This window comes from Tauraco erythrolophus, chromosome Z (assembly GCF_009769465.1).
Source record: "Tauraco erythrolophus isolate bTauEry1 chromosome Z, bTauEry1.pri, whole genome shotgun sequence".
NCBI lineage: Eukaryota > Metazoa > Chordata > Aves > Musophagiformes > Musophagidae > Tauraco > Tauraco erythrolophus.
Genome location: NC_141496.1, coordinates 56748546 through 56772899, shown reverse-complemented (window position 1 = coordinate 56772899; position 24354 = coordinate 56748546). Strand labels below are relative to the sequence as shown.

The following is a 24354-nucleotide window of genomic DNA, read 5'->3' as shown; positions in this document are numbered from 1 at the left end:
CACATTTTTAAGGCAGATTTTCAGAAGCCACAAACTGTAAAATTAGCAATGTTGAAAACACAGGACCAGGTGTTTAAGCAGGTGCAAAGCTTTTTAAGTACCTTCTGCATGGGAGGAAATCCAGTATTACTGATTCCAGGATGAGATTTGCTTATGGAATTGTAACAGCTTACACTAGTAATACCTACACAGAGTGCATCCACAACCTCATGTGAGATGAAATACGCTGTGCAGAGAGATTAACGGAGCCCGCATTTCACATCGATGAGGCAAGTAAGCACCCTTACCTTGCTTAAGAACCAGGCAGATGAAGAAAGGACAAGCAAGCTGAATCTTGCATTTCTTCCAGCCCTCCCAGTGCCCAACTGACACAGCGTAGAAACAGCACAAGCTGCTTAAGGCATGGCAAGGCCAAATCTCCCCAAGCACTTCCCATTTCAGCACAGGCTTGAGTCAGCCACAACAGCAGCAAGGGAAGAGTGGGAAACAGGAAACTCCCCAGAGCAAATGGGAACAGTAAAGAGAGGAAATAGAGAACACAATGAGAAGCAGCGATGGCATGGCTAGAAAAGGGTCACGAAGGATGGAGGGATATCTGAGCTTTTAGGTTGTTTCTTTAGTTTTTGAATAGTCACCATTGCTCATTCTCTGCACCAGACTTCCCCAGACGTCAGTCAGAGAGGGGCCGACTGCTTTGGCAGCTGGATCCCAGTAGCAGTGCAGGGCAAGGGCAGCTTGCAGAGAGCATGGCCACGTTCAGCGGGGCATGAGGGCCCAGCATCACAGCTGGAGAAACACTGCTGCACAAAGAGAACTCGAGAGAGCTGGAAAATTAACCCCAGGCATGGACAAAGGTAGGGATCTTGGGAAAATTCCTGCTAGGGACTCAGGAGACATCAGACCTCACCAGGCAGATTTTCACAAGTGCCAGATCCCTTTTCCCACAGAACTGTTTTCCACCAGGTGCTTGTTTCCTTTTTCAGAATTAATTTCACATCACTTTAAGCTTTTTAATACAACAGTTGCCATCTTTGAGAACTGAAATGCAGGATTTTGAAGAGAGTGATTATGGAGTCTGGTCTTGCTCATAACTCGCACTGAGGTTGACAGAAACCAGGACACAAACAAGGTCAGAACCCTTATAGCTGAAATCGGAGTCACTGTTTCCCCCAACCCTCTTAGCAGGCAAGAAAATTAATTGTAAGCTATTTTGGCATGGATGCTAAATGGACTTAATTTAGTGCAATAGTCAGTACACAGCCACAGATGGTCCTAGAGTTTCTCAGTTTGTGCAGCTTAGTCAATTTTGATTTACATTCTGTGCCATTACATCTACCTACAACAACTCAGGACATTGAGTAACTAATGGGGGAGATTAGAGTGTACAAACCAGGATAATCCGTTGGTCAGATGTTACCACCTTGATGAGTAGGTGCAAGAACTGTATGATACACGATGTAATGAATGTATGACATGTCCTGACTGGTGAACTGGATCTGCTGCTCTCTAGTAAAGCCCAGGCTGTGAACAGACTTTTCCATAGTCCTAAGTATTTCAGACCCTGTGTGGATTCTTATGCCCAGCAAGAGTAAAGCTCATGCTGAATCCCATTCTTTAGTGGGAACTGTTAGTAGGGACTCTATGTTCTGCCCAGTTTGCTTTCTGAAGGAAGCTATGGACATACATATTTTCAAGGCTGCTCTATTCGTCAAATTTATTAAACTGACCCGATGTGTTCAAAAATTACTGAGGAAGAGGAACAACAGACACATACAGTAAGACTGTGCAATGACATCAGCCTAATTTCCCTAAGAAATTCTTGGTAGTATTTTTTTTTTTTAGAGTGGACTTCTCACATATGAAATTACTAACCTCAAACCATACCTGGAGCAGAGTCTGAAAATTAAACTCCCTGGAGTCAGATGACCTGAACCCTGTTCCTTGCTACAGCACAATCTTTTTTGGTCATTTTAAGAGGTCACTGACTCTGTGCCTTAAGTTTCTGCATCTGTACAATGGAGCAAATATTTTGTAACACCACATTGACAGCATTTTGTACTAAGGTCAGTCAAGCTGTCGGGAAGAAGCACCAGCGACACGTACAGCATGGCTGATTCATTTTCCAACAGCTAATGATGTGGTAGATCCACCTTAGCTATCAACCACATTATCTCATTTTAATTTTCCAGCTCAAAGCATAACATGGATTATGGGATGTTACGTTGGATAGGCAGTAACCACTTACCAGCAAGAGTAAAAAAAACACCCCAGTGTGTGTCAACTTATGTTTAACATAGGAAGAGAAACAGAAAACTACGGCTGCACCTGTACTAGCAAGGAGCAGATCTGTGGCATGGAGGGGCTGGTGCCAAGGATCAACAGTCTGTGACGCTGTGGCGAGATGGAGGGAACAGGAGAGGAATAAGGGGTTATTTCAGAATAATTTATAGTCTGCTCTCCTGAACTGAACACCCATTAGTGGTCAGAGCCTGTCAGGTGAGCTTTTGGAGCACATCTTTCAGCTCAGTTTCATTCTAAAGGAATCCAGGTCACAGACTGAGGCAACTCTGCGATAGGAACCCAAACAGGCAAAGCGAGGACAATCAGGAGGAGCGCTCCAAGAGCTCACTCCTGCTCTGAGCTAGCATGCTGGGCAGGCACACCCTGCGCAGCCCAGCCTTGTCACAGCACTGTCTCCCTCTTTGGCCCTGCACGTACCACAAGGTGGGATTGAAAGTAAGGCACATGCGCTCCTCATTCAGCAACTCACTGGACATCTCCCTCACAGAGCATATTTTGTTATTTTACAGTAGGCCCTGCCTTCTGTTTTTTGTTGGCTCCCTGGAGTTCCCACTTTATATGCAGGAGGAAGAAAAGGCATGATAAAGGTGACATACTTCCCTCAACCAGTAAAGCCAGAAAAACAGAGAAAGAGCACGGACAGCTTAGGACTCTGTCTTACAGGCTAGCAAATGAAAGTTTAAGTGTGAGCCTGGCAACCACACATGCAAAAAGAAAGAAAATGAGAAAAAGCAAGTTTACTATTCTGGATCTATGAGATGGAAACAAAAGAATAATCCAAGTCTGGCTCATTCACTGAACACTTTGCTTCACTTTCCAGTGAGGATAATGCTGTGTGTGAGAGGAACAAAATGGCATCTAACAAAAATTAGATTAGGACAATACAAGCTAAAGTATGTGAAGAGACAACAACTGACTGTTTACTGTAAAAAATCCCTCCCATTGTAACAGGGAAAGAATTGCAAAGTTAAATTGCAGGTTCAGCAGCAAAACATGTTTAGTGAATCAGTGAATCCTTTTTTTTTTGCTAACATACAGGCAAGGGAGTGGACAAGGGAAAACTGAACCATCAGGTCAGCCTACTTAACTCTGGATTATTCTGTTCTTTGCTCGTCCTTACAGCTTGAGGTTTTTTTGGTTTGTTTGGCCTAACCACATGACGGTGAGAGAGGATAACTCTGTCTGAAGGACAGACAACTGCTGAAACTATGGAAAGATCAAACATACAAAACTGAAAAAATAAGTATCAAATGGGAATGAAGTTCATAATTATTGAAGGACTGGAGTTCCAAATAGCCTTCTGAAGAGAAATTTGAGAAGTAACTTATGACATGAGAAATCTTCAGGAGATATGATGGAAGCAATGCTTTGAACTTCTGATAGGAACCCACATGTCTTATGATCTGATGGGAGACGTGGTTGCCATTTACGTCATAGCCTCACGCTCACTGGCTTCTGACAGGCACCTGTAGGGATCAGAAAGCAATTCTTTCTTTTCCTCCTTTGTGCATATAACAACATCTTTGTCCGTGACATTTTCTCAGTACAGTGACTCCCCAATTTTTCTGAACATCAGAGATCAACTGCAAGGCAAGGCAAGGGAGAGGGAAGGGTTTTCTGCTTTTCACTGTGGATGGTATATAGCCCTCTGAATATTATGTGTGAAACGAACAAACGTATTGCCTCTGGCAGAGTAACATGCCATGTACTTGGCCTCTTCAGCCCTCTTCCTGCACTACTTCGTACTGTGAGTTTTGGTCTTCAACCGACGGCAAGCAATTGCCTCTGCCAAGAAGCATTTTTGCACGGATATACAGCTTAGGTAACCAGCAGACACTTCTGGATGAAAACATTTATCATCATCTGCAACTGCAGAGGGATAAATCATGATGTAAAACGATCTTTTCCGGTTCTTCCCTTTCCTAATTAACAGAATCTATAGTCAACTCATTACGGCCGTCTGTGTGACAACTATCTTACTGTGAAAGCTCTGGATCAGATTTCCTCATCTTTTCTGATGCTGTTTGCTACCGATTAGGCATAAATCTAAGCCTTCAGCTCTCTGAAGTGTACGTTGCCTGTAAGTATAGCACTGTGACTGCGCCTAACTATAAAGGCATTTCAAAATTACAGTGGCAATGTTGCAAAGTTCTTCAAAGTCTTCCATTCTCTAGCTGCCTTTAATAAGGACCTTCTCATACTTCTGTCATCCTTAGAGTAGTCTATTCCTCCATTTTTTTTTTAAATTGTACATGCAACAGGGAAGAGACTTCAAAAGCTTTAAGCAGAAAATTAATTTGTGCAACTTTCTTGAAAAAAACATCTGTTAATTACTTCTTATAAAGTCATGCTAATTACTTTTATGCCATAAACTAAAACTACTATGTTTTCACTGAGTTAATAGCACAACTTAGCTGCATTTTCTAGAAACCTGGAAAATAACATCTCCTTTATCATGCAGTTTAAGACTTGACTTTACTATTACCCATTACCAGAATTTAATGGCTTGGCTAGACCACCTCCATTTCACTGAAAGACAGAGAATGAAACATGACATTTTGTTTAAGGTACAATTCTTAATCACATGAAGATCGAAGTCTAAAGCTGCAGCATTCACATTTAACTATTTATACTCAACAGAAAAAACAGCTTACCAACCAGTATTGCAGTAACCCTAAAAGAAACAGATACATAAACTCAGACAGGTGTTCTCCAAAACGTATTTTTAATGTAATCTGCATTTGGAGCCTAAAGAGAGTAAGAGCAAAGAAATACACTTGTTATTCTTTTTTTACATTACTGTTAAAGCTAAATTACTTCACATTAAAAAAGAAACTGCAGTATTTCCATACACGGAGCTAGCCCTGCATAGGAAGTCTTTGTGATAGACTGCAACACAAATACAACATTAATTGAAATCAAACCAATAGCTTTTCATTCTGCCCTCACTGAGGGATCAACAGTTACTTTCACACTCAAGTCAAGAGATAACGAGCAGTCTAGCATGTCTCCCATTAATATCCCCAAAATTACTCTGAAGCATTAAATATCAGTTGACTTCACTGTAGTCACAGAAGACAGAAATTAGTGTTTAGTCTACATACTCAACATTTGTCAACACCTTAGCATATAACAGGCATTCCACTCTGTATTTCAAAGCGTGAGGAAGCTACTTCAAGAGCAGTCATATCCTGCCACTATCACCTTGTAGCTGATACAAAACTGCAGAGAGGCACATTTTTTCCTCATAAGGTTTTTATCTTTTTATAAATCCTCCTTTAAGGATTTTGCCATAGCACTCTATTCCTTTTTTAAAGTAGTGTTTTGTAAAAATGGAAAGAGGTTAATTTTAACCAGTTGCAAACCAGTCGTTAAAACAGAGCTCTATGGGGACTTACCAAATACACAAAATTACTTCCTATCCAGGGACTGTTGCAAAGCATACATGGAAAACTAACCACACTGTTGCTTTGCATTTCAGAAAACGTCCTTACACCGCACTTAAACAGAACACAGACACCACAGACAGCTGGAATCTTGTTACCAGCATAAGTGATATAAAAATAGGAATTTTAGAATTTGATAAGAAAAAGCTTTTTTTTTTAATACGGGAATACTCTTCATCTTCCTTGTTGAAGTATTTCTGTTGAAACCCAAGATTTGAAGAAAAACTGCTTTGAGCATTTATCCCTTACCCCCAAAAATACAACTTCAGAGGTCTCAACAAGCAAGGACGTACCAGTGTCTTTGTCTCTAGAGAGCCATACCTGTAAATTGTTCAATCCATTTTAAAACCTGTTTCACCCCCCACAGGGCATACAGTTTTCCACAGTGTTCTCAATATTTTTTCTGCGTTGGTAGCTCAAAGCAGTACCTTTCATCAGAAAAAAAGTCCAAGTAGGAAGAAAGAGAACAGAAAAAGAATGAGTTAAAAATATGACAAAAAAATAACTTGTGTTCTGAACGCTCTTTAGTTCCTTGTCTTTACCACGGTTTGAGTCCAGCTAGCAACACTACTGCATTTAGCATCATGTTTCACTAAAACTTATTCCCACTTCTGAGTGAGTAACAAGGGCAAGAAAAAAAATTCTGGTCCAAAAAGTTGGTATCTATACAGAAGTGGAGACAAAACTGGTGCAGATACAAAACTGGTTTCAATCAGGGGCTGAGGGAGCAAAACTGCTACTATCCATTAGCACCAGCCTTAGTGGCACAGGTATCTCAGACAGGGCTTGCTGTTTCAACCCCTCCTCCCATTCAGCAAATCCTGAACTAATCCTTTAACACACTACTCAGCATAGGCTCTGTACCGATTTGTTTTCAAATCAAGAATAATTAAACTGGGTAATGTAAACATACAGGGCCAAATCTAGTTGAAAACGTGCTTGCTCACTGCAGGGGGGTTGCACTAAATGACCTTTAACAGGTCCCTTCCAACTCAAAACTATTCTATGAAACGGAAAGTGGTATTAAATGCATGCATTCATCTGCCTGGGCACCTAAGTCCACGTACCTGGTAAGGTAAGAGTTCAACAGATAGCCTCCTCACCATAAAAAATTAAATTCTGCATGGAGGTGAACAGTTTTTAGGACTGGTGAACATTCGTAGGTATTTAGACAGAACTACACACAAGTCAGTACGTCCTATTAAACTGGTTTGTTTTTAAAGAGTAGGTAACAGAATAAGCTTCCTTGTAGCAATTTTCACTAGATTTACATATATTTAACAGTGATATGCTTTTCTGGGAATGTTTTCCATTCAAAAATTTGCTAACAATTAACAATTTTTAGATTAGATTTTTGGACTAATAACGTCCAACTAACCTTAAACAGCATATTTGACAGTTATAAAGACAGAAATTTAAACTAAAACCACTAAAGAGCAGTACACGTTCCAGAGTATAAAACTCTGAAAAAATCCCCTTCTCTGTGACCTATGGAAAAAGAATTGTATTTATGACTTGAAATATAAGATGGATCACTTCTAATGTGGTGTGATTTGTTGATTATCCCCACTTACAGAGTAGTAGAAAAGTATAAAAAAAATTCAAAAATCAAACCACATGTTCTCACAAGTGACATCTTGGGTGGCATGTGTTTTAATCATCACAAATCAGAGAAATTTAGCCAACTGAATAGAAATGTACTCCTATGTATTTGCAAGAGAAACTAACAGGGTTTCCTCATTCTTGTAATTTCATACAATGTAGACGTGACATGGAACAAACAGGTAAAAGTTGCTTCAAAACACAGAGTCTGAAAGTGGCAATAAACAAACAGCACTGCTTTCAACATGCCTTTGTTTAAAAACATCCCCATATTTTTCTCAAGAATGGCTAAGCTAGTAGGCACCATGCTGTACACTAACAGGAACCCTAAAACAGCCCAAAAGCAAGGAAGAACTATTCTTATATGCTCCCAAGATACATTCTTCCTCAACTTAATATACTAACAAAAATGTTACAACATTAACTTAAAAAACTGAAATAAAATATTAAAACAGACCCTCCTAAACCAATTTTAATTAATCTGATTTCTAAATATCTCTATCACTGACAAAGGCCTAAATCAACTTGCTGAATTTCTGGAGTAAGAACCCCATAGGTACACTTACTGCCCACCACTGAAATGAAGCATCAAGTCAAAAATATCTAATGTGCTAAACCACTGAACTTGCAAGTAAACTGTATTCTACCCAACAGAAACAAATTTCACTTTAAGACATTTACAGGGCTAATGTGCCATAATAAATTCTACTATTAATCAACAGTAAAGTGCTGAATTATATTAATTACCTGAATCGCACTCACATTTATGATCTTCATTGATAGATTTCTTATCAAGTCAAAAGAGCCCTTTCTGTTTTAAAAGCTAAGCTGTTGTGCAAATATTATAAAAATAGGTACTTTAATTAGGAGCTATATATACAACAGAACTTCCGCTTTTTGTTAGGTACAGCTGACACAGCAGAAATGAAAAATCCATGCAAGTATTTATAAAGATACTTAAAATGAAGAAGAAAAGGACACTGCTATAGAACTTCTAATACTCTGGCATACAGCCACTTACTACATTATATTAGATGATGTCTAGATCTGGACTGATAAGCATCATGCCACCAACATGCTTTAGTTTCTTTTGTAGCTAAAGTTGACTTGTAAATTTTAAACTACAGCATACATTTGATCTATTTCTCATTAAAGTGTATCATTAAGTTTGAAGTTAAACTTTGAGCAAACTTCACATCTAGTCACATAACCAGCACAAGCAAGACATTAGTGCAAAGGGGAAGGTGTCAGTTGTACAGAAGGAGGGCTCTTCCCCTAACTGCACAATGCAATAAAATGATTTTCAGATTTAAAGTTCAAGTGGACTACGATGAGAAAAAGCAAGACTTTCTTCTCCCAAATTTAGGACAAATTTCCAGAGGATAAAAAGGAAAGCAACCTCAGTTATAGGAGTCAAAAAAGACAAACCCAAGTTTGGAGAGCTGATAAGTAACTCCAAAATTCATCATGCTATGAAGACAGCATTCTCAAAAGAGCTCCAAACAAATCGCAAAACAAAATTGGCATTTAAGTTGAAATTGGCCAAGTGCTGCATAGAAATATGCTCACACACAACAGTCATGTTTAAGCCAGTGCATAGAGAAGATAAAAGCACTTATGGTAGTTGCAAATGTTAACAAGTCCATACAACTTGTACAGTTTAGCAATGAGTCCATAGAAAAAGAACAGAGTGAAAGTAGAAATGCTCAAGCAAAACCAAAAAGAGATGACCTTCCAACAGTAAAAAAACCCACATTAACAGTTATAGTAAAAAGACACCAGTGGAAAATACTCAACTCAGTCCCAAACACCCAACAGGCAAATAAGACCAGAGTAGACAAGCCTTTGGCAGACAATTTTGAAGAGTCTAAATATGGCATTGCATTTCTAAATAATCCACAAAATATATTATATGGCATACTCATATTAAATACTGGTTAACCAACTCTGCAGATCTGATGCTAACGATGCTTTAGCCAATGACAGCAAGATGGAGCAAGCTAAGGGAACGCTGGTGTATCACAACAGTGCTCAAGGAAAATACCGTCACCAAGTCGTGCTTCAAAAACAGTACTCTGGAAATCCACGCTATCATCTATGGAGCAAAACAAAGTTCTCCAGTTTTTCAGGGATATGTCCTGCGTAGCATATTTTATGACTCACTATTACTCGAGCAGCAAGACACTGCAATGTAGTATGATTTATGGGCTGGATTAAATTTTTTGCTATTTCCTTCTCATCCAGCAAATCACTAGCAGTTTGTTTACGTGAGTTTGTGGCATCAAAGTGTGAACCTGACTTGATAAGAAGATTCATGATGTCTGGATGGTTGTTCAGTGCAGCAATGTGTAACGGACTGTTGTTATCAGAGTCTCTGACATTTACATCAGCACCACATTCCACCAGGATAGCAGTAACTTGTAGAGAGGGGAATTTACAAACTGGGTAGCGACCCACACATGTCGTATTATTGTCAACAGCAAGGTGAAGTGGACTGAAGTTATTCTTCCCTCTAGGCTGAAGCTTAAGAAACTTGTAAATGGTCTGCTTCTTAAAGTGTTCCTGTTCTGAGCTGCAAGGTACTTTCTCCAACAAGCAAATTAAATGCAAAATGATGGAGAGCGCTTTGTTCAGCTGTATTGGATCAGGAGGACACTGGTTTTGTTTCATGGCCCGTTCTATTTCAAGAACACTTTTGCACAGTATACCCATGAGATCATCGAACGTGACGGTAGTGCCTAGCAGGCCTTTTGCCCGATCCTGCAGCATGAAGGAGAAAAGTTCAGCAAATGACAGTAAACTGCTGGCTGTCATAGGGCTTAGTGGATCAAGATTGCTCTGTTGCATGTCCAAAGCATACTTCCATAAGTTGATGCAACGCTTGAAGTTTCCAGAGTCTGCATAGACAGCACCTCTGTATCTAATATAGTAGGATGTATCTGGGTGAGAAGGGCCAAGAATACGCTCTCTGATTAACAGTGCTTGCATTCTCATTTCATCGGGGTCTGCAATAAGATTTTCTAGCTCTTCTGAGCTGTTTACCTCTTTAGCATAATCATATGCCATAATTAGTGTTTGTGGCACAGGTTTGCTCAGAATATTAGTCCTATCACTGTATCTCATTTCCATAGCTCGCTTCCAGTATTTCAAAGCACCAAGCAGATCTCTCTTTTTGTCCACAAATGTTGCTCCTAGAAGTTCCAGAGCATTTATGCGCTCAGCCTTACTGGTCTGTACATGCTGGGTCAGAAAGTCCACAATATTTGTGTGACCTGTCACACTAGCTGACAGAAGGGGAGTCATTCCATAACCATCCTTCTCCATTTTAGCACAATATTTGAGAAGCATCTTCATGATCTCCAAACTTCCAGATTCCGCACAGTCATGTAATGCAGTGTTTCCTACAAGAGAAGAAACAAAATTACACAGAGTGTAATCAAATTACAGTCCAAACCCTGCCATACTAATAGTTAAAAAAATAATTAAAAATAGCATAAAATCCCCAAACATTAATAGTTAAAAGAACAGCTGTTTTGACTTCTATGGCCTATGAAAGTTTTAGACGACAGTCAAAATATTCAGCATCTGATTACACATGAAAGCTGCCAAGCAGTTATACAAATCAAATGGCTAATATTCAAGGATCACCTCCTCCAGGCTCAGAGGCAGTGCATCCCAACAAAGAGGAAGTCAGGCAAAAACACCAAGAGGCCTGCATGGATGAACAAGATGCTCCTGGACAAACTCAAGCACAAAAAGGAAACCTACAACTGGTGGAAGCAAGGACAGGTAGCCTGGGAGGAATATAGAGAAATTGTCCGAGCAGGTTAGGAAAGCTAAAGCCCTGATAGAATTACATCTGGCCAGCAACATCAAGGGCAAAAAGAAAAACTGCTATAGGTATGACAGTGATAAAAGGAAGACTAAGGAAAACGTCCTTCCTTCTCCGGAAGGAAACAGGAGACCTGGTTACCCAGCATATGGAGAAGACTGAGGTACTCAATGACTTTTTTGCCTCAGTCTTCACTGGCACGTCCTCCAGCCACACTGCCCAAGTCACAGAAGGCAAAAGCAGAGACTGGGGGAATGAAGAACCACCCACTGTAGGAGAAGATCAGGTTTGAGACCATCTAGGAACCTTAAGATGTACCAGTCCATTGGATGTGATGAGATGCACCCACAGGTCTTGAGGAAACTGGCAGATGAAGTTGCTAAGCCACTATCCATCATATCTGAGAAGTTCTGGCAGTCCAGTGAAGCTCCCATAGACTGGAAAAGGGGAAACATAGCCCCCATTTTTAAAAAGGGAAAAAAAGAAGACCCAGGGAGTCTCACCTCTGTGCCCAGCAAGATCATGGAGCAGATCCTCCTGGCAACTATTCTAAGACACATGGAAAATAAGGATGTGACTGGTGACAGCCAACATGGCTTCACTAAGGGCAAATCCTGCCTGACAAATCTGGTGGCTGCCTATGACGGGGTTACAGCATTGGTGGATAAGGGAAGAGCAACTGATGTCATCTACCTGGACTTGTCCAAAGCATTTGATACTGCCCACACGACATCCTTGTCTCTAAACTGGAAAGACATGGTTTTGACGGATGGAACACTCGGTGAATAAGGAATTGGCTGGACAGTCGCACTCAAAGAGTTGCGGTCAACAGCTCCATGTCCAAGTGGAGGCCAGTGACAAGTGGTGTTCCTCAGGAGTCAGTACTGGGGCCGGTGCTATTTAACATCTTTGTTGGTGACATGGAGAGTGGGATTGAGTGCACCCTCAGCAAGTTTGTGGACAACACCAAGCTGTGTGATGTGGTGCGGTTGACACACTGGAGGGAAGAGATGACATCTGGAAGGACCTTGACATGCTTGAGAAGTGGGCCTGTGAGAACCTCATGAAGTTCAACAAGGCCAAGTGCAAGGTCCTGCACATGGGTCAGGGCAATTCCAAGCACAAATACAGGCTGAGTGGAGACATAAGAATGACATGGAGCTGTTGAAGCAGGTCTAGAGGAGGGCCACAAAGATGATCCCAGGACTGGAGCACCTCTCCTATGAAGACAGGCTGAGAAAGTTGGGGTTGTTCAGTCTGGAGAAGAAAAAGCACCACGGAGATCTTACAGCAGCCTTGCAGTACCTAAAGGGTACAACAAAGCTGGAGAGGGACTTTTTACAAGGGCGTGTAGTGATAGGACAAGGGGCAATGGCTTTAAACTGAAAGAGGGGAGCTTTAGATTTGATCTAAGGAAGGAATTTTTTTACAAAGAAGACAGTGAGACACTGGAACAGGTTGCCCACAGGAGGTGTAGATGCCCCGTCCCTGAAGGTGTTCAAGGCCAGGTTGGATGAGGCTTTGAGTAACCTGGTCTAGTGGAAGGTGTCCCTACCCATGGCAGGAGGGTTGGAACTAGATGATCTTTAAGGTTTCTTCCAACCCAAACCATTCTATGATTCTATGATATTAATGCCTGAAAGAATTAAACAGGTTTTAAGGACTTTTTTGTCTCATCATTCAAAAAAAACCCCAAACAGAATTAAAATGGAATTCTCCACTACACAAAAGCACAGGAGCAGGCAATTCCATTGCCTTGAAAGTCGAGCAAGTGGTGGAGAAGACCAGCTTGGCTGAACAGGGAACTCTTCATGGGGCTCAAGAGGAAAAAGAAATTGTGCTCTCTGGAAGCGAGGTCAGGCTTTGCAGGAAGATTAGTTAGCTGTGGTTCATATACACAGGGCAAAACACAAAAGGTCAAAGATCAACTATAGCCAGCTGGTCAAAAGAGGTAATCATCCTGCTGCATTCAGCGTCGGTGCAACCTCACCTTGAGTACGGTGTGCACTTCTGGGCCCCACAACTGAAAAAAGATATGAAGGTCCTTTGAGTCCAGAAGAGGGCAACAAAACTGGTGTAAGGGCAGGAAGGCATGTCTTGTGAGGAGTGGCTAAGGCCATTGGGTTTGTTTAGTTTGGAGAAAAGGAAGTTGAAGGACAACCTCATTGCTCTCTACAGCTTCCTGAGAAGGGGAAGTGCAGAGGGAGGTGCTGATCTCTCCTCCCTGATATCCAGTGATAGGACATGTGGGAACAGTTCAAAGCTGTGCCAAGGGAGGTTTAGACTGGACATAAGGAAACATTTCTTTACAGAGAGGGTGGTCAAACACTGAAGCAGGCTTCCTAGAGAGGTAGTTAATGTCCCAAGCCTGTCAGTGCTTAAAATGCATTTGGGTAAAGCTCTTAACAACATGCTTTAACTTTTGGTCAGCCCTGAAGTGGTCAGGCATCTGTACTACATGATCATTGTAGGTCCCTTCCAGCTGAAACATTCCATTGTATAAGGGATTTTGTATCTGCTTTCAATAACGAAACAGAAACTTAAGCTTGCTGTCCCCATGTTGTTACACTTTTTCCTTCTTTCCTTGTCAAATTTCCCTTCCTCATTATCTGCAGCAACGATCAACCAATGAGATCTGTATGAAAATTAAAGCTAGGCTAACTCAACATTGGCTTTGTCTGCCTCTGTACTGTAGCTTTTAATCTGTCTGTCGATCTTTTTGATTTACATATTTTGAGGCAATAATTGTACAGAACAGAATATACAATCCATCACAACAGGCTCTTCATCTCAGCTGAGGCCTTTGAGACTGCCAGTATATTTTGAGGGAACTCGGTATTTTGTCAAGCACATGTATATACCCAGATAGAAAATTCTTACTGCTTTCTTGGGTCTTTATTCTGAAGTCCCCCATTAATACCTCTGCTCCTCTGGTTAGGACTCCCAATTCCAAGAAGGAAAAAACGCCTTCAACACACAATGCATAGCAATCTATCTTATAAGTGTCTTATCATTTACATACAGTTTATTTCTCATTAGCATGACATTGCATAGACTTTTATATAAAGTCACTCTGGTTCTAACAGCATGTTGGGAAGCTTCTAGCAAGCACTAGTGCCACCTGTTTGAAAACCCTATTCACAGAAAATTGGAATGCAAGCATTGGACACTTGGTTAAATATTTAACTATTAGGCTTCAACTAGATGGAAATTTTGCCTAACTTCAAATATGAACACTTCACTGGAAGAGAAGGAAAAAGATGGAGACAAATCTCCTGGTCCTCTCCAACATAACAAAAGCTCTTATGCAGCTGATTACTCTTAAAATCAGACAAACTGAGTCTCAGTTCAGGCTCTGCAGATACCAAAATTCAGCTGACACACTAATCAAATTCATACAAGAGATGTGTAAAAAGTTATTTTGAAAAGCTTATGACTGAAGTTTATACCAGAGCTATGAACATACTTTGTCCCCACAATCAGTATTTTTTAAGTGCAAGCTCCAAACATTTAAAAAACCCAACAACAACCAGAACACAGAAAATATTAGCTTGTTTCATTAACAGACGGTGAACTTGCAAAATATTCCTTTCCTGAAACATTTCTGAACAGCTGCCAGTGATCTTATAACATTTACTAACGAGTAAGCTGAGGAAGATAACCTGACACAAAGTGGCACCTGAAATTATCTGTTAGATCAAGATTCACAAAGCTAAATCCAGTTCACACCTTGGCAAGTGAGTTTAAGTATTTAATACCTTACGCAATTTTTATCACTAACACTGAGTGTTAAGTCAGTTACAGGTCTGGCCACACTAGTGTTCTTTCCAATCGCAAGAACAGAAACTTTACCAAATTCAGGTGGATTACAAGTCCGGCAAATTTGGCATCGCGTAGTTTATCAAATATAATTCCCTCTGTCCTTATCACACACCACAGATCAGAAAACTGTCAATGCCTCAATATTAAGAGGCACGAGACCTTTAAATTCCTAAGATTGGAAGGCATCAAAAGCAGACAAATACAAAAACTCACCAATACACACACACACATACTGTAAGTCCTCTTGCTATGCTGGAGAAAGTCTAGTCAAGACACAACTACAACAGTCAATCCAGTACTAAAGACTGGCCGGTTCCTCAGACCATCTGCACTTCTGCACTAAGTGAGGAAGGCAAAACCAGACGCATCTGGGTGTTGGCTGAGCCACCACTTAATGCAGACATTTCTGGGTGTATTCAAGACCATGCACCATCCCTCACAGCACAGCTCCGAAAACACTGACATTGGCACCTCTTTTCTACCTTAAAACCAATATTTTTAAGCTATTTTAAAAGTCATAACATAAAAGCATATTAAAGACAAACAAGCCAAAATATATTACTAACACCAAAGCGCTTACTATTGCTTCTCAACTATTAATATACATTTTGCTAGCTTTGACAGTAGGATCAATGGTAGCTATTCATATTATGCAGTGTAGATCTATCGCCATATAACGCTGCTTTTGGCTCTCTTGTCAATTGCCAGGCATATATGCTATGACACAGTAACACTGAAAAAGTCCACACAAACTAAGCTTGGCCATTGTCTGGGTAAATTCAGGTCCAATCCAACAGTCTGTGTCATTAATTTACAATGCAGCTATGCAGAACATGTGGAAATACACTTAAAACTCCAAGAAATTTTACTACTGTGTTCAACTGGACGTCCTTAATTTAAAAAAAAAACAAGGTTTTTTATTCATATTACAATTACTGACTTTAAGGTTAAACAGCTGTTACTGAGAGCACATCAGAAGTAGTGTAGTTTTTTAGCTACTTATTTTGTCATAGCCTTGAAGTTAAAATAACCACCATTATTTCAAGCCATGCACAAACTAATAAAGAAAGGCTGTCACCACCAATTTTTTAGTGGCTGCACCTACTGACTGGATGGTACAGGTTCAGCAGCGGGAAGGATACCTTGTTGCCATCAACTGAAAGCTGGCAAGGGTAGAAAGACAGTTCAGAGCTGTCACCTTAAAAAACATAAACCTCAACCTTAAGACATATCAAGATTACCAGGCATCTACAACTAGCAAGCATCAAGCGTTAAATTTGAGGAAGAACTTGAAAGAAAACATGGCAGTGGCCTTAATATCTAAATCAAAGTCCATGCTCCACGTATTGGCCAGGAATTGAACAGCTCAAATACGTATGGCAAACCAAGCCTTATTCTGTGAATTGACTCCTCCATTTCAAAACCACTATATTGTCTAGATTGAGAGGAAGAAACAATGGCTGAGCACATTTCAGCAGTTAATGCTATTTTTGTAACATGATTTATTCAGTAACAAACTAAAAATAATATCTTGCTGTATTAGAAAGGAAGAAGGATGAAAATAAGTAATTTGGAAGTCATACTCTTCAATAAGCAGTTTTCCAAGGGACATATACAAAGATGTTGGTCAAAGTAAAGTATTTTTTTAAAGATGTGAATGATTATTTTGAAATAGGTTTAATTACATTTTCTTAATCCATTTTTTAATTCCAAAGTGATCTGCAGGAATTTAATGACATATAAAAAACAGCTACTATTAGAAAAACATGAAAGGCTCATACTTCTTGCACAGAAACAAAACTGGACTTGAAATGCTTTGGTAGTCACAGTGCTTCTCTGCTAGAAAGTGACTGCCTATACGGCATTGCTAATACTGCTTTACAAACCATTTCTATTGGTATAAAACTTTACTTACTATTCACATTACCTAATACCTTCCTCTAATTAAAAACAGCAACAAAGACATGGAATAACCCCACCTCCAGACCTTCCCAATCTTGGAAAAACAAATTAAGGAAAAAGGTACGGTCAGTCAACATCGTAACTTCATGTTTTATTCTTCTGTTACAGTCCTCCTTTAGAAGTGGTATGAACATGAGACAAACACTTTACATGCCACAGAACTAAATCTCTAACTATCCAGTGTTACCAAAAGCTTATCCGGGTGGGGGGTGGGCATTCAAATTCATAATGAGGCCATGTCTTTCTATGTCAGAAGCAAATAATTCCCAAAATAGACTGGTAGCTTGTGACATGGGAATGAAAGAAAATGAAGCAATGACACAGAAAGTGATTTGACTTGAATTGCAATCAATTAAGTACGTTCACCTCCTAATACTTACAAAATGCTTGATCAAATTTCTAGGTAGTAAAACTCACATTAAAATCTAGTATCAATCTGATTTCACATCCAAGATCTTTAGACATACAATTTCAACATAATTCCTTTTGAGTTGAAATTCAACAATTTATTCCTTTAAACTAACTTCCTTATTTTATTTGCAGACATTCCTACTGAAGTTCAGTTTCCACATAACATCACACACAAAATATCTACAAAATGCAGTGCACTGCATCATGTAATACCAGCCAAAAAAGGAAAAAACAAACAAACAAAAAAGGACATGGAACTCTACTAAAGTAAGGATTTATTCACGGAAAGGGGAGGGGGGGCGGGAAGGAAAAAAGGGAGCTTTGTTTTGGGTGGTTTTTTTGTTGTTTTTTGTTTGGTGTCTGTCCCCCCGCCCACTGAATCCTGGCCAGCAGACAAGACAAAAAACCTCAGAAGAGAATGAACCTGTCAGACTCCTTAATTTTCACTGCTAGAGAAAATTAATTATTTTTAACGCATGCTAAACCACAGTGACCGTAGAGCAGAGCGTGAATCTCTCTAATTCCCCTATTTATGGGTCTGCCAAGTCTGTAAAAGACTTTTTTTCCTTACCAGCAGGTTTGAGTGTTACACTTTCCAGTGCCCCATATAAATGGCAATACTGAAATAGCCTAGCCCTTGATATCATACTACCACTGTATGTATAACCTTGATACAGCAGCCATAGAGACTGAGGTCTCTATGCTTCCATACTTTCCCAAATGAGGAAGCAAAGTCAACAAGCCCTGTCCTCCCTATTATTTCACAAAGCTATTCTAATTAAATACTATGCCACTGGAATTTAAGAACAAGATTTTCAATTATAGTGTTGTTTTGCATTTTCACCATACAAGAGTCCCTCCAAATCTTATGGTAGTATTGAGGATCATAAACAACAAAGAGTCAGGGCTTGCAACCAAAGATTCCTGTGCATATCTCAAAAGATACCTAAAGGAATGTTTAGTCCAGCAGTTCCTACAAAATTTTCTAAGGAGAAATTTTGATTTGATTTGCAGATGAGCCTGCTAACTACAGAAGAGAGACAGTTAGTAAAGACCACTAGTAAAAAGCACGAATATCACCTTGAAGAGAAAGAGGCCACATACCAAGCATCTGAGCAATGGAAAGACTTACAAGCCATGTTCAGAAAAATAACTGCCTTTCAAGTAGATATTTTGGAAAAGAGTCTTTATTCCCTGCTCCAGTACATTCAGATCATCCTGGCTATCAGCCCCCCTATACTTTATCTACAAATTAACTTGTTAATTGCACAAAGGAAGTGAATTAATCTCCATTATTACAGAAAGCCTGGTAGAGGAGGATAAATATAACACAAATTATCAAAATGTGCACTGCAGATTTTCGACACACAAGATCCAAGTGTCCTGTCTGGAGTCAGAATGGAAGTACAAGATCCTTTTAAAAAAGTCTGCATGCAAAATAATTTTATTGGGGCAATTATATGAAATATTTTAAATGTAAAATCTAACAAACACAGCCCCAGGTATATCCCCAAGCATAGCCCAAATCTGTAATTTGAAGGCCCAAAGACTGCTACTACTTAAATTACAAGAGTAAGCATTTCCCTCCCTGCACATAACAGCCAAATGAAGACTGTGCACAGAAACACATCAGTGAAACACTGCATTCAAGAATCCAGAGATCCATTCCAAACATCACTAACAACAGACCCCTGGCAGGCTTCGCAATGCAGCAGAACAGAAAACTGCACGCAGCCGACACACGGAACATCCCCCTCACCCAGCACAAAGGTGGATTCACTTGAGGTTTAGTTCCAGGGTTCTGCCTCCTCTCCTGGAAAAACTCAAGTTTCTGCTACTCTAGCATTATCCATGCTGTTCCTCCTTTTAAGACCAGTACAAAAGCTATAAGATCTTTCAGTTTTAAGAGGGTTTGGTTTTGTTGTTTTTTTTTAAAAAAAACCCACCAAAAACCAACTTGCTATTTCAGATATTATTATATACCAGTGAAACTTATTAAGCTTTGTCATTTTTAATCTGCAGCTTCTTAAACCAGGGGTAATATAGTGGAGAAGCCACTGAATTAGTAAGACAGTGGTGAATTAACACACTTCATAAGTGTTGCTTTGACTGCTTTTAGCTTTTCTGCCAAAGAAAAAACCCAAAACCTGGTATCTACAGATATCTTTGCTGTTTTACACAATTCTAAGACAAAAAAAACCCCACACTTTTCTTACCTCAGGTATCAGTTTTTCCCCCCCCTCACTAACACTGTTCAGGTAACATAAAACATTTTTAAAAAAAAAACTCTGTTTATATTTATGTTTGCCTATGTGCTTCAAAAAGGTTTGGGGAAACTGAAAGTTCAGATCTGCAAAACAGTAGAAACAAAGACAACTAAAGGCTCTTACCTCAAATTCAGAGCCATTGGCCACCTTTCACAGTATAGCACTTACTTACCCCAAACATCTTGTTACCTCTTTTTCACCACCACCACCTCCTGTGAGACAGTGCCAGACCTACACTTCACCTCCGGTGTAGCATCTTATCTGACCCAGACTCTGAAGCCTTTATGAACATCTTAATCACATCCTAGCTGTACTTTTGCACTTCCACAGCTGTCTTCCAAGAACCTCTGCATTCTGAATTTCTGAAGTTCAAAACCCAGTTGGGGGATTCTGCCTGGATTTTAGAAGCAGGATTTCACCACACGTTTTCATCTCCTCTTTCATACTCCGCCTCTGTTGTAACCCAGATTTTTAGATGCCTGTGAACTTACCTGTTTTTTCAAAGCATTTGGATTTTTCCCTGGAACTATCAAAATTTCAGAACATTTTTGTATCTTTCTAAGCCCTAGATTTTCCTGGGTTTTGAAATGTGGACAAAGTTTTACCTTGCAATATCAAAATCCAGTGGAAAAACACAACAAATAGTTCAAGTAATTTTGCCTGCCTGTCCCACCTTAGTTTTAAGAACAATATCTGGAAAAGAATCTACAGTAGTCTTCTACAACAGCACCTCTACTGAAGCTACATAGTTGTGGGTTTTTTTCTTATAAGAAGAGTTATAATTTTAAATGCAGCAAAATTTACAGTAGCTACAGCTTTCACAAAAGAGCAGGCAGAAGCCCGGGAAGGGGCCTATCTAAAAAGAGTTCAGATACAAAAGTAGCAACCACCTTTACTACCCAAGAACAGAGTATTCACATTCTCTGCATTTCCCTACTACCAGCGCATACACACTGTCAGGTGTTTAGCACACAGCAGGGAGGAGTAGAAACTGAAAATAACACACAAAGACTTTGAGATGGAACCTTACAGTGTAGAACGCATCCTGGTAGAAATTCAAATTTTGAAATTAATAGGTACTGCGCGTTCTTGCAAAACAAAGTCGAGAATGTCAGCTGTTCAAGCCTCAGCCACTGCAATATCCACACTGTTGCAATACTTAGGGCTACCAGTTTTCCTCAGTTCTTCTGCCTTTCCACAGATGACTTTCAGAGTTTATAGTACCTTCTCTCTTCCTTTGCCTCACTGCTGCTTATTAAATAACCTCAGAGATCAGACTGCTTTAAGATGTGAAAGAGTATATTTGTGTCATATCAGCAGGGATTACCACATAGAAAAACATACTCTACATGCTTGATCAATAGATATCTATTATGTACACACATCCATTTGTACACACGGCAGGTGAAAGTACAAAGTAAATTTTAACGAGCTAAAGCATATCTAATACAAGCTTTTTAAAAAAACTAAATAAGGATCAGTTATGCCTTATGAACCTTTGCTGATGCGCCTAGTTGCAAGTCACACAGAAACTGAAGGAAGCAGAGAGAGGAAGGAATTAAAATAATAGAGAAACTGAGAACACTGAGAAAATCCTCAGGAGTCCTTCGCTGCCACTTAGTCATTGAAAAAAAAGACAAATAACATTACTGATCCTTATTACTCACTTTACTAGTGCAGTAAAGTAAAGCCTGCTCCACCAATACAAAACAAGGGAAGAAAAAGAGCTGCAGAGATATATCATTTTTCCCTGTTACATCAGATATTTAACAGTTGCTGCTCTGTTCATACCTATCATATAAAGGTTCGGGTTTAAAATTGAAAAACAACACACATTTGGTATTGTACTTGCTATTCCAAGAACCCTGTCTAGAAAACTGACATTTTTATCCTATCACAAGTCCACGATGATTCATAAGCAATCTTAAATCCTTACAAAGGAAGATGTATTTTGCTCTGCCCACCTCTGTGACAAATCTGTAGTTTAGCTTTCTTTAAGTTAAACCCACACATCTCCAAGACTTGCTGAAAAAAGACATATTTAACTGAACAGCTTTTCCAAAGATTACTCCCATATTTAGCATTTACCAGTATCATACAATAATCTAGCCACAAAGTATACTTTAACAAAAATAACTGTATATACTTTTATAAATCTAATTAGCCTGAAACACGCAGCGGAAGTATTAGGCTACGAAGAAGTTTATTAGCAGATTAGTAATATCTATATAAAAAATAAAGTGTTGAAACACAATCCTGGCTCAGTGAGCTAAAAATTAACCATCACCTGCAATAATCGGTATGTTTTTCAGGCAAATATCACACCCACATACAAGTTTGAGATGTAACAAAAAACCCAGTGGGTAAATCAAGAGGTCCACATAATTATGATCACAGCAAAACTGACAGAAATCTTCAATTCAAATGATAACATCAGAGTAATTGCAAACAGGGGCAAAGAGATGTCCCCTGCAATCTGTGCACCACTGGAAGCCCTTCTCTTGGGATCACAGTCACCTGCAGCTTCGTTTCTTTAATCCTAGTATGTTTTTGTGCACCAACACTGAAAAAAGTCCAATATTATTCAAGAATTTGGAGGGAGAGGAGGGTGAAGAGCAAGGTGGTTATTTGTTTCCAATGCAGAAAATAATTTTTCTCCTTTATGCATCTTTTGTTGCGCTAACCTTATTGGTTCAGGTCAGTTTTATGTGCAGCGTATTTGGTTTGTTAAGAAACTATGAAAAACAAGAATATACGCTTGTATATTTGAATATGTTACTACATCAACCTACTAGCAAGATGAGTTCTCAGAAAGTTTATCAGCTTTTCGCACAGGCATAAATGTGACATTTCATGACTGTCTTTTTAAGGATTAAGGGTTTAAGATTAAAATGAACCAATTGAGAATGAAACTATACAACCTGTGTTAACAAAGGAGTACGTTGAAAAAAAAACAGCAAAAACATAGCTAACTATTTCTTACTCATCAGCTTCATGAGACACGAACATTTTTGGATGTCAGCCTCCTAAAGGCTAAAGGAGTAACTTTACCCCTATTTACCACAAGAAAAGTAAAAAAATTAACTCACCTTTAACACTTTTTCTGTTAACATCAGCTCCTTTTTCAAGTAAATACTGAGCAATTTCTTTGTGGCCTTTGTAACATGAGATCATCAAGCATGTATGCCCATGACGGTTTGATACCTCCAGGTCTGCTTTGTGCTCCACAAGGTATTTTACTATTTCCAGGTGACCATCAAAACAGGCAGCTCTTAGTGGCGTTGAATTTGTGAGAGTTGTATTGTTGACAGATGCACCATGATCTAACAGACACTGAACAACCTTCAAGTGGCCAGCCGCTGATGCTGCCCATAGTGGCGGAGCCCCCTCAATGGTCTCACCATCAAAATTCACCGAACCACCAACTTCTATTGATGCAGAGCAATGGTCCAACAAGTATTCCACCATGTCAAGGTGACCATAACGGGCGGCCATCAGAAGTGGTGTGGCACCATTGGTTTTCTCTGACATCAGTAGCGCTACTTCTTCTCTTGTTTTGCTTGCCAGTAACTTGGAAAGGAGCCGCAGCTTGCCATCACGAGCTGCGTTGAACACTGCTGTCTTTAGATCCATTTAGTCTGTACCTCTCTGCTTCTTGAAGGATACACACTTGCCTTTTTCAGAGTCAAAAGCTTACTGGAAACGCACAGCCCAAACAGAATGTCCCCAGCTTCTTCTCAGACCAGTTTCATCTAGATGGGACAACATGGAGACTCTGAAGAGGGTTCTGACAAAGCACAGCCCGTGCTTGTTATAAATCTGCAAGAGAAAGAATTCTGCATGTTTTCATCTCCTACTTCGCAAACAAGTTAACTGCGAGTTGTTTTTTTTTTTTTTTTACAGCTACATCGAAACAACTAGCTGCTGTGGTACACCGACGTCCAGCTGCCTTCCTTGGGACACCCCCGGGCTGCCTGGTGCCTCCTGAGGAAAGCTGTTTGGGGGGGGTGGGGAAGGGGGCTGATCCTACCAGTGTGTTATCCATACCAGCCGCAGAAAAATCCTCTCTCTCTTACTGCGTCACGAGCAGCGCCCCCGACTTGATTCGAGGCGTAGCGTAAGGAAAGAGACCCCCCTGCTCCCTCAAGGCGCTCCGCGGACAGGCACCTTGGGGGGAGAAAAGCAGGCGGGGAAGGCGACGTACGCCCCGGCCACCGCGCTCTGACCGCATCTCAGGCGGCAAGGAGGGTCAGAGCCTGCCCTTTCCCTCTCGATCGCCCTCCGCCCGCCCAGAGGCCCACCGCCTCCCCTCAAAGCGAGCCGCCTCCCCCCTTCCCCTCAGGTGCCTCAGCCCGCTCACGGCTCCCTCACGGCCTCCCCGGCCTCCCCGCCCGCCCGGAGCCAGCCAGAAAGGGCTGCTGGGCTGGGGGTTACCTTCCCGGGGCGCTACCGGCCCCCTCCCGCTGCTGCCGGCCTCACAGAGAAGCGCCCGCCGCCGCCCTCTGCACCCCGTCCACCTCCTCCATGACAGCCGCCCCCCCACTACCCAGAACGGGCCCTGCGCCCGGGGCGCGGCGCGGCGCAGCCTCTTGGGCGCGGCCGGGACCAATCAGAAAAGGGCGCGGGCGCCCGCCAGCCACTAGCAAGTGGGGTTGGAGGCGGGACTACGCCGTCGCTCAAGGGAGGCGGAGATGGGGACGGTGGGCCGCTA

The 24354-nt window shown here is 40.7% G+C and overlaps 1 protein-coding gene across 1 annotated transcript; it reads right to left on the bottom strand.

Annotated features, from left to right (window-relative positions):
* Positions 1 to 5019: 5019 nt before the first annotated feature.
* Positions 5020 to 24107, bottom strand: FEM1C (fem-1 homolog C). The gene is made up of 3 exons (XM_086629653.1): positions 24078 to 24107; positions 22733 to 23462; positions 5020 to 10750 (listed from the first exon to the last, which is right to left on the bottom strand). The coding sequence occupies exons 2-3, from the start codon at positions 23274 to 23276 to the stop codon at positions 9441 to 9443; spliced, it is 1854 nt and encodes a 617-aa protein (XP_086485779.1). The 5' UTR covers positions 23277 to 23462; positions 24078 to 24107; the 3' UTR covers positions 5020 to 9440.
* Positions 24108 to 24354: the final 247 nt, after the last annotated feature.